Below are 15,397 nucleotides of genomic sequence, written 5' to 3'. Positions count from 1 at the left end.
TGGTTTATCTTTTCCGTCTTTTTAATTTCAACCTGCTTGTGTTCTACTTAAAGTGGATTTCTTTTTTTTTTTTTTTTAATGTTTGTTTATTTTTGAGAGACAGAGACAGAGAGAGACGGAGACAGAGCATGAGTAGGGGAAGGGCAGAGAGAGAGGGAGACACAGAATCGGAAGCAGGCTCCAGGCTCCGAGCTGCCAGCACAGAGCCCGCGTGGGGCTCGAACCTACAAGCCGTGAGATCATGACCTGAGCCGAAGTCGGACACCTTACCGACTGAGCCCCCCAGGCGCCCCATAAAGTGGATTCTTGTAGGCAGCATAGAGTCGAGTCTTGATTTTCCATCCCCTTTAACAGTTTCTGCTCTGGTTGGGATGTTGGGAACTTTCACACTTGATGTGACTGAGTCCGTCACCACGCTGTCCGTCCCGTCTCTTTGTTCGTTTTCCCTCTGTTTCTGCTTTGGGATCGTTTTTATGAATTCACTTTATTTCTCTTGTTATGTTAGCTATACTTGGTCTGTGCTCTGCTTTGGGGGTTTTAATATGGCTAAAAGCAGGTAATGTTAAGATGTTAAAAAGCCTGCCCTCTAGTGACAGGGTGTCACTTCACATGCACGCACCTTACAGGGGCGCTCGGCATTTCTCCCGTGCTGCTGTCCCCGTTCTTGTAGGTCTCGTGTCGTGTGTGCTGTCGTGCCCATGATGCATGTTTCCTTTCTAAACAGGCAGTTCTGCTTTAAGCAAAGGTGTGAGATCGGTGTTCTGTGGTTAACCATGCAGTTCACGTTCTGGAAATCGTTTTTCTACGTAGATGCAGAATTCCGTCTCACACCGTTTTCCTTCTGTCTGCAGGACCTCTTTTAATGGATCTCGTAGCCTGCGTTTCCTTGAGATTATTTTCGCTTCCGTGTGACATAAATGTTTTCATTTTACGTACGTTTTTCTTCTTTTGTAGGTTGTGTTAAAATACATATACCCTAAAGTTCACCATCCTAAACACTTTTAAGGGGACAGGGTAGTGGTACTGAGTACAGTCAGAATGTTGTCCCCACCACCCGTCCCCGGAGCCCTTTCGCCTCGTAACATGGGACTCCGTACCCGCTCAACAGTGAAGCCCGTTCTCTTTGGCGAAAGGCGGATTCGAGCCCTTTGCCCATTTTTGCATTGAGTTGCGTTTTTGTTGTTGAGTTTTAGGGGTTCCCTGTATACCCCGGGTGGTCCCTCACAGAGGCACGATCCCGTCCGGTGAATTGCCTTTTTACCCCGCTGGCAGTGTCTTTTGCGGCACGACATTTACAAATGCTCCTGAAGGTCAGCGCCGCGCGGGGCCGTCGGGAGCCGCGGCTGCCCTGAGAGAAAGTGTCAGTTTATTATTCGAGTTCTGCTGCTTGGCGGTGGCGACCTGGTGGCCGCGGCTCATAGCACAGCTGTCGCGAGGGACGCGGGACATCAGTCCGAGAACTCTACTTTCCGGCCACGGCGTGTGTCTCGCCGAAGTTACCGAGTTGTGGCTAAGCGTGGGAAGCTCAGCTAAAGAAAGTGGTGGTCTGGGGAGATTCGAGGCATCTCCGAGAGAAGACGTCTCGGGCGGCCCCGAGGAACCGGCGGAGGTCGGCGCAGGACGGCTCTCCCAGCTCCGAGCTGCTGGGCGCCGCAGGTGCCCGGCCCCGGCGGAAGGAGACGGCCCCGGCGGAAGGAGACGTCCGCGCCGCTGAGCGTGCCGTGTTAACGTCAAAGCGGACACTCGGCAGGTCACGGCGGACTCCGGTTTTCATGCTGCTTTGGGGGGGGTGCGGGTGGTCACCCTCGGCCAGTGGAAACCAGCTCAGGCCGCGCAAGTTGTGGTGGAAGGGAATCCGTCGTTGGGGTTTGCGCCCTGGCTCCTGCCGCGTCGTGCTCGGGATTTGCAGGGGTGGGTTTTGGCAAAGTTCTACGGAGTTCAGATACCTCCCTTCGGGTGCGAAACAGGCACGCGTCTCCGTTAGGGGTCGTCGCGACATCAGTTGACGTCTGCTTGTCAGATGGAGCTGAGATTAGAGAGGAAGGGCTTTTCCGCGGTGGCACTGGTTTCTCGTGTCCTTCGCAAGGGCTGGAGCCGCTAGGCTTCTGCGCGGTCCGGCCCACGGACGGCGCCGGGAAGGGCTTTCCTGCAGCCGCCGCCGGTGTCCCTCCCCCCCGTCGCTTCGGTGACGCCGTTCGGGCCGCAGGGGACAGCCGCCTTTGCTCCGGGTGCTGTCCTTGGATGTGCGCGTGTGTCTCTGTCTCTGATCACCGGGACAAGACGCTACGTCGTCCGACGGGGCGAAGGAGAGAGCAGGTATGTGTGTTCGGCCCCAAGAGACTCCCACCAAGACTCGACCGTTCGCCTTAAGCCCGAGCCTTAATTCAGCCCGAGAAGGGAGCCGAAACAAAAACGGGGTGGTACTGTGCGATGAGAATGAAGAAGAAAGCTCTCCGAACGAGTTGCTACGGAGGCCTGACCTGTTTTGTTTCGGCATCGAGAATCTTACTGTACGTAACGTAGGTTAAGAAAAGTACGGACGGGATGTGACGTTCCCAAAACATCACGTGAGGATCCAGTTTTCAAGTCACGTGGCTCGGGGCAAGGTTAAGGGCTAAAGCGCCAAAGCCATCTCTGTATGAACCGTTTTCTTGTTCGGGAAGCAGGGCGGAGGACGGCCCTCCTTGCTCTCCAGGCCGTGCGCGGGATTTCATCCCAGCAGCGGCTCCTTTCTGACGAGAGAGAGGCGGGGCCCGGACAGGCTAATTGAGAGACAGTGTGCAGCGTCTCAAACGGAACCCAGATCGCGACGCGGGCAGGGACTGCTGGGTGGCGACGGCCCTGTGAGTGCTTGTTTGTGCCGTTCGTTGTCTGGATTTGTACTTCTTTGCCGTCAGATGCTCTGCTTTCCCTCAACAAATATTTCTAATGTCACTTTTGTGCTTTTTTTGATAAAGGATGTTTAAAACTATTGGGCTGCCATAATTTGTGAAATTTCAGTGTTTTCAAATTTTTTTCTATAATGTCAATGGGAAAATTCAGCAATAACCTAATTTATTTATATGCAAAAAAAAAAAAAATGTTCATGAAGTGCAGTTTGTCCATCTTCCCTTTTGTTGCCTGTGCCTTTGGCGTCCGTCCAGAAATCATAACCAAATCCAGTGTGGCGAGACTTTTGCCTCTGTGTTCCTCCAAGTTTTACAGTTTCAGGCTACGTGTAGGTCTCTGATCCGCTTGGAGTGAGTTTTTGCGTGATGGTGTGAGGGGAGGGTCCAAGTGCGTGCTCTGGGCTGGGGACGCGCAGTTTTCCCAGCGCCGGGTGCCGAGAAGACCGACCTCTTCCCCCTTGCACGGGTCTCGGCCCGCTGGCCGGAAGTCGTTTGGCCACCCGTGCGAGGGTCCGTTCCCGGACTTCCTGTCCCACCGGCCCGCGCGTCTGTCTGTGTGGCCACCCCACACTGCCGTGATCCCCGTACCTTTGGGGTGGTTTTGAAGGCAGGCGGTGTGAGTGCGCCCGCTGTGTTCTTGGCTCTTTGGGTTTCCTGGAGGTTCCATACGAGTTTTAGGATGGTTTTCCTATTTATGCGAAGAAACTTGTCCTTAGGACATTGATGGAGACGGTACCGAATCTGCACATCACTTTGGGCAGTGCTGACATTGAACAGCGTTGACCTCGCAGTCCGTGACATGGGACGTGTTTCCGTTTACTTGGGTTTAATTTCATTTCTTTCACACTGTTTTGTAGTTTTCACTTGTGTGTCTTCCACCTTCTTGATTAAGTTAATCCCTCAGCATTTTATTCTTTGTGAAGCTATTGGAGATGAGGTTGTTTTCGTAATCTCATTTTCAGACATTTGTTTCTTTTCTTTGCTTTTTAGTAGTTCAATTAGGATTTGTTTGGGTTTATTCTCTTTAGGATTTACTTAGCTTCTTGAATCATAGGTTTTTCCTCTTTGCCTAACTTGGAACATTTTTCAGTCTTTTACTTCCTGAAGTGTTTTTCACCACCCTCCTCTTTCTCTTTTCCTTCTTGGACTCCAGTGACCTGAATGTCAGACCTTTTGTCGGTGTCCCCCAAACACTGAAGATCTGTTCAAGAAAAAAATAAATAACAAGTGTTTTCTCACTTTGTAATTCAGATTGAATAAGGCTCCACGGACCCGTCTTCAAGGTTGCTGACTCTTCCCTTTCTGCTATTGTCCGTGTGGTGAGGGTTTTTTCCTCACTTTATCTTTCGGTTCTAAAATTCAACTTGGGGTTTCTTTGTCTCTTCTATTTCTTTTATGCAAAGTTCTGTTTTAACAGTCGTTGAAGGCATGCGTAAGAACTCCTTTAACGTGTCTGTCAGGTGTTTCCAACACCTATGCCGTTTCGGATTGGCATCTGTGGTTGTCTTTTCCCGTGTGAACCGAAATGTTTGTGCTTTTCGTACGCTGAAGAATTTGTTCTGGTATCCTGGGCTTAGGGGATCCTGGGTTTTGTTTCCAAACTGTGAGGATGGCGCCTTTTCTTTTGTCAGGCCGCCCACCTGGACAGAGTCAGGCTGAGCTCCGCCTGCCTCCTGTGGGCAGTTGAGCTCTCCAAAGCCTGATGTCCCCAGATGGCAGCCTGTGACCTGGGCGGGCCTGTCCTGTCCCCACAGTGTGTGGTGTGCTCCTGAGGAACAGCTCCACGGGGCCTGGGGTGGGGGCTGCGCCCTGGAGCTCAAACACCGCCTCACGCCTCGCCTCACCGGGCGACTTTTCTGAGCTTCTCTCTTGGTTCTTTATTTCCGTGCGTCTCTCTCCCCTCCCCCCTCTGAGCCTCTGGGCAGAAACGGGCCTCTGGCTACCCCGCTGTGCCACGAACTTGGCCAGACCTGGGCTGTTTGGGGCGAACTCAGGCCGATGAAACGGGACAGTGGAGAAGACAGCCCTGGGAGTTGGCCCCACCCTCGCCGTGTCACAGCTGCTCTGGGCAGAGGACGTTTTCCTTCCTGAGAACATTGCCCCGGTGCCACGCCCAGCTCTGGACCCGCTGCCGCCAGTGCTGCTGCAGAATTGCCGGGGCCCGGAGACGACGAGCCAACGGGCCGACGGAGGGAACGAGAATCCGAGGAGCATCGGGGGCTCCCCTTCCGTTCCTCGTTCCTATCCCCGGAAGAAAAGGTTTCTCCTTTCCCGTCCCCTCTCTCTGTCCGCTTTCTGGCAAAGGCGAGCTCCGGGCTGGCTCGGCAGGACTCCAGACTCTGGTGTTTTCCGGGCCCCCTCGGGCCGCTCACGACCTTGACCCGAGGCGCCTGCTTCCGCCGACTCCAGCGCGTCTGTCGTCCCTCCGTGGGTCCGGCGGCGGTGGGGGGAGGGCTGTGTTCCGCCTCACTTCGCGGGTGAACCGCACCGTGAGCTGCAGTTGGGCCCCCCCCTCCGCTCTGCACCCCTCGCGGCCTTTGGGCAGCTCCCGAAGCCTCTCCCCAGCCCGGGCCCCTCCTGGTTGCCTCAGCCTCCGTGGCTCTACTGAGAAAAGCACTCTGCCTCCGTGGGCGCCCCTCCCCCCCCCCCCCCCCCCGCCTCCGTGGACGCCCCTCCCCCACCTTCGTTAACTGTGTGGTGTGGGAGCTCAATTTTTTTTCTATTGATTTATCTCAAAGCATTTTTAAATTTCCCTTGTAATTTCTTCTTTGTTTAGGAGCGTGGTGCTTAGTTTCCACATAGTTTTTGAATTTTCCAGATTCCCCGTTACTGATTTCTGATTTCATTCTATTGTGGTTGGAGAACATACTTTGTATTATCTCAGCCTTTTAAAATTTTCTGAGGCTTTTTCACGGCCGACATACGGTCTTTCCGGAAAAGCCTCCGTCTGCACCTGAGGACAGGTCCTTTGCGGCGGCGGCGGCGGCGGCCGGGCCGGTGGACGCCCGGCTGGTTCGAGGCGTTGTGCACAGTCTCCGGGTGGGTCTCCGGGTGCTTGTCGACCCCTCCGGGAGGGCCGGGCCCCAGCGTGTGGCGTCTCCGGCCCGACGGGCTCTGCGGAGCCCCGTGGAGGTAGCACATAGTTGAGCCATAATTAGGAAGTTAAGGCCTGCCACCCTGTCCCTTAACCGGGAGAGTTCTCATCCACCTGCACTAAATTACTGACAAGGGGCGCCTGGGTGGCGCAAGTCGGTTAAGCGTCCGGCTTCAGCCAGGTCACGATCTCGCGGTCCGTGAGTTCGAGCCCCGCGTCGGGCTCTGGGCTGATGGCTCAGAGCCTGGAGCCTGTCCCGATTCTGTGTCTCCCTCTCGTCTCTGCCCTCGCCCGTTCATGCTCTGTCTCTCTCTGTCCCAAAAATAAATAAACGTTGAAAAAAAAAAATTACTGACAAACCTTCCAACATTCTTGCTGTTTCGGTCACAAATCTGTTTTGTTCCTCACTTCCTCTACTGCTGCCGTCTTTTTTGTTCTAGGCATTTTCTGGTACTCCATTTACTATTCATTTTACTGTAATTTTGAGCTATTAAAAAAAAGGTTGAGGGGCATCTGGCCGGTTCATCAGTTATGACGAAAACCAGTGGGTTTTTTTATTTCTTCCTGCGGATTCAAGTTACTATGCGGTGTTTCCTGATCGAGTCTGAAGGACACTTTTCAGTATTTCTGAAGGGCGGGTGGCCTGGCGGTGAATTCTGGCTTTGTTCATCCGGAAATGTCCTGATTTCTCCGTTTCCTGGAAGGGGTCGCTCACCGCCATCGTCGTCTTTGAGCAGTTTGGGCCGTGTTCCCTCCTGCGTCTCAAAGGGCATCTCTTGCCACTTTCGAGATTTTCTTCTTTTCTGTAGCTTTTGACAGTTAGATGATGACGCGTCTACGTGTGGATCTCTTGGGTTTACTCTGCTTGGAGTTTGTTGAGCTTCTTGGATACAGGTTACTGTTTTTGTCAAATTTGAGGAATTTGGGCCATCGTGTCTTCGGATATGCCTTCTGCCCGTTTCCTCTTCTAGGAGCTCCCAGTGCACACGGACGCACCCGAGAGCACCCAGCAGGTCTCTGAGACTCTGTTCAGTTTTTGTTTTCTCACTCTTTTTTCTTGCAGTTATGCCAGCTAAGCCAGCCGGGGGCACCTGGCTGGCTCAGGTGGTAGGGCATGTAACCCCTGATCTTGGGGTCGCGAGTTCGAGCCCCACTTTGCATGCAGATAGACATATAAATATATAAACAAGACCAACTTACTTCACCTGTCTTCAAGTTTGTGGATCCTTCCCCCGACTCAAATTCAGTTGTGGCGCTTTTCAACAATTTTCATCTTAAAAAGATTCTTTATCTGTATTCTCTGTTTTGTGAGTGGCATTCTCTGACTCCTGTCATGTTAATTCTTTAGACACGACTTCTCTTCGTTATTTGAACGTGATTTCTAAAAGCTGGATCTTGAGCCTTTGCCAAGGGCATCGGGGTCCTGCAGGAAAACGCGTGCAGCAGCAGGCGGCCGGGTGGAGGGACGGACTCGGAGGGGTGGTGTGCGTGGCTGCGGAGCCTGCCGAGCCCGGGACGTCAGGTGGGGCCGCGGGCTGGACGCCGGGGCAGAGCGGGTGCCGCGTTCTGGTCTGAAAGCCGTCTGCCGGAGAGTTCCCTGCTCCCTGGGGGACACTTGCCGCCAAGGCCTCTGGCTGATGGCTCGAGCCTCATCCGCTTTACGGACGGCCATGTGCTTCACTCGGATTCTAGCCGTTTACACCCGCCTTCTTTCTCGCAGCAGCGTTTGCAGTCGATGACATTTGACTGCATTCTGGCATCGTGGCCTATCCGGTCGACGCGGACAACCACCCGTCTTTCTCCCCCTGTCTCTCTCTCCTTCTGTGACCCCCCGGACGCACACGTTGGAACACTTGACCGCATCCAACAGGTCCCCGAAACGCTGTCCATTTTCCTTCGTTCTTTTTTTTTCCCCCCGTTCCTCAATTCGATAATCGCAACTGACTTATTTTCAGGTCCTTTTCTGTTCACTCACATTCCATTCCTGCACTTTCAACTGCAGAATTCCCAGTTTCTTGCCTTAAAAAATTTTTTTTTAACATTTATTTTTAAAGAGAGAGAGAGAGACAGAGCATGAGTGGGGGAGGGACACACACACACACACACACACACACACACACACACACACACACAGAATCCGAAGCAGGTTCCAGGCTCCGAGCTGTCAGCACAGAGCCCGACGTGGGGCTCGAACTCACATACTATGAGATCATGACCTGAGTCGAAGTCGGATGCTCAACCGACTGAGCCCCCCAGGCGCCCCTGAAAGTAGATATTTTAAATAATATAACATGGTGACTCTGGAAATCAGTTCCCCAGATTTATTTTACTTTGTTTGTTGGCTGCAGCTTCTGCTTCCTGCTCAGTGACTTTCCTCAACTGGTGCTGTGGAGTCTAAGTTCTGTGTCGCATGAGGGCAGTGCTGTCTTTGTGCCGTGAGCTTGCTGCTAAGCTAGTGATGGGACAGAAAGTTCCTTAAAAGCCTTGATCCAGCAAGTCTCCCCCACGCTTCCCCAAAGGTTCTTCTGTCGGGTTGGGGCTCACTTCCCGTCGGCCTCCGCTTCCTGCCTCCACAGGCTTCAAGTTTAGCCAAAAGTGAGAAAATTGGACGTTCTAAGTTCTTTCCTGAGCCCGTGCCCAGACCCGCACGTGCACGTGGCCTTCTAGACCCTTAGGAACGTGGCCCAGCGTCGGTCGGCGTACCGTGGACATCTCATTCCCCAGACCTTGCTTTTCGAGTTTGTGGCCGGGCTCGTTTGCCGTCCCCGGTGTCATCATCTCAGGCAGCTGTCGTTGATTGCTTTTGACACAACCTGTGGGGAAAGGGCTTTTTCCCACTGGGTGAATTTTGAGTCTGGTCACACAGTGAGCTCCAGGAATGGGGCTTTTCCGGGGAGCTGCCGGACAAGGCCGGTGGTGACAGTGTCCTGGAGATGGGAGGACACCTGAGGAGACCCACACTCAGTCCGAGCCCTCTGATCCTGCCGGGTTGCCGGTTTTCAAGACTACCGTGGAGCTGGACCGAGAATGGAAACAAGGGAATGGAAATGACACACAGCTTGCTGCAGAGATTTAGCTGTTTTTCCGGAATAATCACTCCTTGGATTGTAACAAGCCCTGGATAATCTCCAGGGTTCTGACCGTGTTGGTTGTTGATCTGGAGCCTCCCCCGGCCCCGCTCCAATGTTCTTATTGCTGTTACAGGCGTTTTTGAAGGTCTTTGCTGTTCTAGAAGCTCTGCTTTGTTTTCCATCGGATGAGTGAATTCGCCCTCTTTTACCTTTTTCATTTGTCTGAGATTCCGATCTGTGAGAGACTGGGACTCCTTTGAATTTGTCATCTGCCCTTTCTCATTTTGGGGGGATTTTGACTGGAAGGTAAAGGCTCAGATCGCCATCTTAACTTGGTATCTGGCACCCCGTTTTCTAAAGTATGTTCTGGAATATCATCCTGGCTTCCTGGGGAAAATGCAGACATGTCTTTCTTTAAGAATTTGCTTAATTGTGAAACAGAACAAAAGACGCACAGAACACATTCACTGTGGTGAGTGGTCACAGAGCCTCCCCGTTTAGTCAGTGCCGGGGTCAGGAATCGGTGTCTCGCGGCAGCCCCCCGCAACCGTCGCGTCCCGGGGGTTGTGCGCAGTGGCCCATGCTGGCCGCTCGCACGGCAGCTCTGCCTTCCTGTTCTGGTGAACTTGAGACGAGCAGAGCCATGCAGTTCCAGGTGCACCGCGGCTGGATTTCGTTCGCCTTCGCTGCTGTCCGTAAGCGGCTCTCGGGGGTGGTCTCGCCCCGTCCCCTGAACGTTGAGCGGCGCGCAGACACGGTGGTGGTCACCACTCTGAGGGGCGCTGCCGGCGTTGGTAGGTGGAGGCCGCGCGTGCTGCTGAGCGCCCTACAACGTGGAGGAAACCGGTCACGAGACTCCTAGGGCCATGGGTCAGCAGTACCGAGGTCGAGAAGCACTGCTTTATGTGTGGGCAATCTATTCTTTTTTTTTTTTTTTTTTTTTAATCTTTATTTATTTTTGGGAGACAGAGTTTGAGCAGGGGAGGAGCAGAGAGAGGGGGAGACACAGAATCCGAAGCAGCTCCAGGCTCGGAGCTGGCAGCACAGAGCCCAACGCGGGGCTCGAACTCACAAACCGTGAGATCGTGACCAGAGCGAAGCTGGACGCTCACCTGACCGAGCCCCAGGCAACCCCGCCCCCCCCCGCCCCCCCCCCCCCCCCCCCCGTACGTTTGGTCTTCAGTGATGCTGTTTCTGCCCATATGCATGGGTTTCTCTTGGTTGTGTGACCAGAAGTGCGTTGTCGGGTCTGGAAGAGGGAGTAGCCGGGCTCGGCTGCGGCCGGTGCCTGTGTCACGAAGTCCCCGACGTAAGGAAAGCAAGCATTCGGGGCGGTGTTCGTCCCTCTTCCCTCTGCCCCGGAAGGAAATGGAGCAGGCTGCTGGGGGCCCCGTGCCCGCGTGGCCGGGAGCCCTCTCTTCCTGTCAAGCTCAGCCTCAGGCGTCCAGTCAGAATTCGAGCCCGGAGCCCGTGGAGATCCTGTCCTCCGGCCATCTCAGGATGGGCCTGGACACTGCAGTGTCACCCGGTCAGGTGGGCAGCCCCCCTCCGGGTTCCTGTGCTTCTAGAATGTCCTCTCCGCTGCCTTCTGGGGGGAAGAGGGAGGCTGCTCATGGCTTTTCATGAAAACCCCTCACCTGCTTCCGGGTCACAGGCTCTGCTGTCGCCATCTTGTGCGGGTCAGAGAAACGCGGTGTCCTCCCGCAGCCCCTCTCAGCCAGGGACAACCCTGGCCCTCCCTCCCGGGACAGAAGGGCCGTGTGCACCGAGCAGGCGTGCTGGCCCCGCTGGCCCGCAGCACGGGGGGGGGGGGGGGGGGGGGGCAGGCAGTGGGCCCCCATCCAGTGCTGCCACCTGAGTCAGGTTCTGAGAGGCTCTGAGGGGCAGAAGAGCGACCAGCGTCTACGGAGGCTCAGAGCTCCAGGGTGGTGGACGCTGTGACTGGTAGGGAAGTCACCCATCCGTGTCCGAGCCCGGGCCAAGCGCTGCCTTCTTCCCGCCAGAGCCGGACCCTCCTGAGGGGCCCCCGATACCCACACCTGCAGCCACAGTCCTCAGGGACAGTCGGCAGGGGCCCCAGGTGCAGTTCTGGACTCGTGGGGGTTCTGCAAACACCCGCACGGACGACTCCTGCCCAGACACAGGTGGACGCTGGGAGCAAACCACAGCCAGCCTCTGTTCTTAGAACTTACTTACGAACGTTCTCTGGGGACTGAGGGTCTCCCTGTGCTCACCCCTGCGCTCGCAGCCCGGACAGGAGCACGGGGGTCGGGTGCCTCTGCGGCAGGATGGGGACGGGGCGGCGCCCAGGAGACACTGGGCCAGCATCGCGCGGACCCGCAGGGCCGCCGCGACCCGCGCCGCACGGCTCCGAGGCCGGGGGCCGAGCCGTCCAAACCCCCTGCGCGTGGCCCGTGCACGCTCCCTCGCCCGCCACGCACGCGCACGGCCGGCACGTCGGGGCCCGAAGCTGCCGACCCCGAGACTCTGCACGGGAGCGCCGGGCTGCGGGGACGCGCGGCTGCGGCCCCGGCCCCAGCTCTGAGACCAGAAAACTGATTCGTGTCCGGGAGGCGGTACCGCTCTGCCCTCCCCGCTCCCCAGGCCAGCACACGAGGGGGGGCCCGGGAGTCCCGTGGAGGGAGAGGGCGACCTCCCCCGCCCCCTCCGTCCCACGCGTGGACTCGGCGAGGGCCTGGCCCCACCCCCCGCCCGGGCCCGCAGGCCTGCGGAGCTGGGCGCCTGCTCCCGCCGGGGGTTCCTCCGTGGCTCGGGTACAGGAGGAGGAGGGGAGGCCACGTGATGTGCCCCAGGGCGTGCGCAGGAGGTCCACCCCGCACCTCCACACCCACGTGTCCACAGCACCCTGCGTGCTGGGGGCCGGGCGTCCGGTGCAGTGAGGGCGGCCTCAGGAAGGAGCCACTTTGGGAGTCCTTGTGCAGAAGGCGGCCCTAGGCCAGCGGGGTCTCATCCCCGAGCATCTCCTCCCAGAGGGGCGTGGGGCGGGGCGCACACCTCCCACTCCTGTCCTCTGAGCTGGTTGTGGCAGCACGGGGGTCCCAGTGGTCGGGACGCTTGCACAGCTGCAGCGTCGCTGGGGAACCTGCCAGGTCCCCCCGGGGGGGGGGGGGGGGGGGGGAGGGGTGGCGGCTCCTGCTCTGGGCACAGAGCCGGACGATGGTCTTTGCGAGGCCACACAGCACGGGACCTGCTGCCCCAGGAGCGAGTGACTCTTGTTTCCTTCCGGGGGGGCGGTGGGTTGGCCCTCTCTGTCCCCAAGCCCAGGTCTGGCTGCCCGGGGGACAGGACATGAATGGCTCAGGGATCCCTGTCCCCGCTGTGCAGCTTGGTGGGGGTGGGGCTTGGGACCCAGTAAAGACCGGAAAAGGGAAAAATTAGTTTCAAAAAAAAAAAAAAAAAAAAAGGTAGTAACTGGGGAGCAACGTAGTCGAAGACAGCGTGGTGTTCCAGTGGGGCAGCCCCCGTCGGTCCCGCAGGTCGGCCCCTCCTGGAGAGGGCCTGTCGTGTACAAAGAGCATTTAATTAATTTATTTATTTCTTTACACATAACTGAAGTGATGTTACAGTACATAAGTTATTTACAACTGTGCAGTAATGTGTTGCAAAATAAATTATCTAGAAGGCAGCAAAAGTACATTGTGAATGTGTATAAAACTGTACAGCGTTTACGGGTACACTTTTTATATGATTATTGGCTCTGTAGTGTTTCAAGTTATGTTCTCAGAAAGAGAAACAAAATGCCCAAGATTAAAGGAAAAAATATACAAACCACGTGGATTTGACTCCATTAAAAACACAACCCGAGAGTCCCGGCTCCGTGTCCCTCCGCAGCGGGCGGGCGGCCACAGTATCCCAGCCCGCCCGAAGCCCGTCCCCGCCCTCCGACCCGGAGGTCACTGTCCGTGAGGGGTGGCCGCCTTAATTTTCTTTCTTTTAGTTGATCAGAATGGAACAGGAAATTGTAAAAAATACGTCCGTTCTGCAGCTCCTGAAATGCCCGTGCAGCCGCCCGGAAAGCAGACCCCGAGGCCGCCGTCTCCGCGTGCTCCCGCGGCAGCTCCCGGGGGGAGGGGCCAAGTGCGGGGTCTCTCCCTGGACGTCCCCGCCCGAGGGACAAGGGCTCCCTGCACTGCCCGGACTCGGCAGCGGCGCCGGGCAGACGCGTGCGGCCCTCGCCTGTGTCCCGTGTGGCCGTCCCGCGGGGCGTCAGGCCGGCAGAAGCACGAAGTCGTCGTTGACGTCGACCATGGGCACGTAGAAGGAGGGCACCTCGTGCACACACAGCGCCTTGTGCCCGGCGGGGTCCAGCTCCTGGGCCTTCAGCTGCCACTCCATCCGCTGCACGGCGTTCAGGGCCGCGGCCTCGTGCTGCTGCCGCATCAGGAGACACGTCTGCGGGAAACGCGACAGGTGAGGGGCGCCGAGGCGAGACCTCGGTCCCGCGCCTTCGCCCCACGCCCTGCCCCGGGAGTCGTGAGGCCCAGCGCCCCGCCCCCCCCGCCCCGGGCGTTGCAGCGGAATCCCGACAGTGTCACTCTGCACTCGTTCACGGCTGGTGACGCGTCACCTAGGCCGGGAGCGTTTGGGATTTGTGGGCACTGAACCCCGGCAGCAGGTCCTCGCGGGCAGTGCCGTAGCGGCTCCGTATCCGGGGCGCTGGGGGGCAAGGGTGAGAGCGGACACGGGGACTCGGACGGGATCGCCGAGGCGGGTTGGGACGGACGCAGCACACACGGACAGAGAAGCGGACGTGAGCAGTCTGACGTCACAGCGCGTCTCGCTCGCTCAGATGTGCGCAAGCGCATGTACGGCGGGGACTCGCCGTCTCTACTTCGCCTTAAAGTAGCTGGGAGTGTGTGGAGGGGAGCGGGGAGGGGGGACAGGGGCTCTAAGCGCTCCGTCTTTGGTCTTCGGGAAAGACACCACCCCACCCTGCGCCGGGGCCGCGTCTCCGAGCCCGTGCGGACTCGACCTGCTGGGCTCATCGTTCTAGCCACCTCGCCTCTCACTGGTTTCATGAGTTCTCTGTACCTCCGGGGCGTGGGGCTCGTGTGGCGTTTCTATCGCCCAACACCGATCTTAATGTCGTCACCACTCCCGTCTGCTCTAGGAAAGCCTCCCCCGTGCAGCCTGCGGGCCCGGCTGGCGGGACTTGGTGCGGCAGCATCCTGGAGCTTCCCCGGGACCTGCCCGAGACCGTGGACGCCAAGCGGGCTCCTCTCTGCTCTGGGCTCTGGCTACCCCACGCCAGCACCTTCCCAGGTGCGTGCGCTGCTGTGGCACCGCGGTCACGGGTCAGTGAGGGAGGGGACGCAGGTAAGGCCGGCCTCCGGGAAACACGGTCCTCCTTTCCAAGAGCGGGCTCCCCGGGGCGGGGAGGATGGAGAGCTCCGGACCCCTTCCCCCAGCCCCCTAGAGCCCTAGGGAGGCCGGCGGGTGTGCCCCCCCCCCGTCCCCAGGCCCTGCCTCCTGGAGCTGCCCCGGGGTGGTGCCCACTGTGCCGCCGAGTCTCTTGGCTCTCGTGGGCGACCCTGTGGACGGCCCTAGCGCCTGCACGTGGGGATTTGCTTCTTACTTGCTAATCTTTCTCTAGCTCCCACCCATGCTCTCTGGCTGCTGCACTGGTCAGCACGTCCAGAGCAGTGGTGATGGGTGTGTGCTGTGACCTTTGAGGAGGGCTCAAGGTGGGGTCCCACAGAGGTCTGACCGCCAGCTGGTGACAGGAGCTGCTCCCCGCACACCTGGACAGGAGGGAAGACACTCTAAGGAGGCAACATGGGGGGCGGGGAGACCTCAGCTCCCTGAAGGCATCAGCCGGGCTCACGGGGTCTGACACTGTCACTTGCAAACGGGGGATCCGGCAGCAGCTGCCCCCTCCCCCGCCCCCGCTGCCGCCCGGGCGGGGGAGGGCACAGGGTCCTCACCTTCATGCGGTCGTACTTGTCGTCCACGTCCTGGAGCCACGAGATGAACTGGCGCGCATTGAACCGGTCGCGCACGGACTTGTTCTCGTCGCCCTGAGGGGAGAGGCGCGGACGCTGGATGGGGAAGAGTCAAGAGGAGCCCACGGTCCGTGTCACCCCCCTGCCGCCCCTCCGTGAGGAGCTTGGCTGGCGTGTCCCCAGGAGGCCGCCGAGTGTGTGTGTGGGGGGGGGGGGTGCGGGGATGTGTGCTGGGCACAAACAAATGGGCGCCCTCAGTCCCCGGCCCCTACTGCGTTCCCTGGGAGTCACGGGGACGCGCACGGTGAGGCTGGCAGGGCTATGCTTTGGTCTCTTCGGTCTGTAATTCTCTTTGAAGAGACCTGAGGTGCCTTGGCCGGG

At 57.8% G+C, this 15,397-nt stretch overlaps 1 protein-coding gene across 23 annotated transcripts in view; it reads right to left on the bottom strand.

The window, feature by feature from the left end:
- Window positions 1–12,587: 12,587 nt before the first annotated feature.
- ANKRD11 (ankyrin repeat domain 11) overlaps window positions 12,588–15,397 on the bottom strand; it is a 181,286-nt gene continuing 178,476 nt past the window's right edge. For 15 of the 23 annotated variants that reach the window (XM_086688608.1, XM_086688610.1, XM_086688607.1 and 12 more), the window contains 3 exons: window positions 14,999–15,112; window positions 14,650–14,815; window positions 12,588–13,466 (listed from right to left, as the gene is read on the bottom strand). In XM_086688608.1, the coding sequence (XP_086544734.1) occupies window positions 12,862–13,466; window positions 14,650–14,815; window positions 14,999–15,112 (885 nt within the window). In that variant the 3' untranslated portion in view covers window positions 12,588–12,861. The remainder of the gene's footprint in view (window positions 13,467–14,649; window positions 14,816–14,998; window positions 15,113–15,397) is intronic. The other 8 variants (XM_086688624.1, XM_086688622.1, XM_086688626.1 and 5 more) reach the window with 4 other exon arrangements.

The sequence above is a fragment of the Puma concolor genome, chromosome E2, assembly GCF_028749965.1.
Source record: "Puma concolor isolate L17-30 chromosome E2, mPumCon1.1.hap2, whole genome shotgun sequence".
Lineage (NCBI taxonomy): Eukaryota > Metazoa > Chordata > Mammalia > Carnivora > Felidae > Puma > Puma concolor.
Note: the sequence above shows the minus strand (reverse complement) of the source record. Positions and strands in the feature narration are given on the sequence as shown.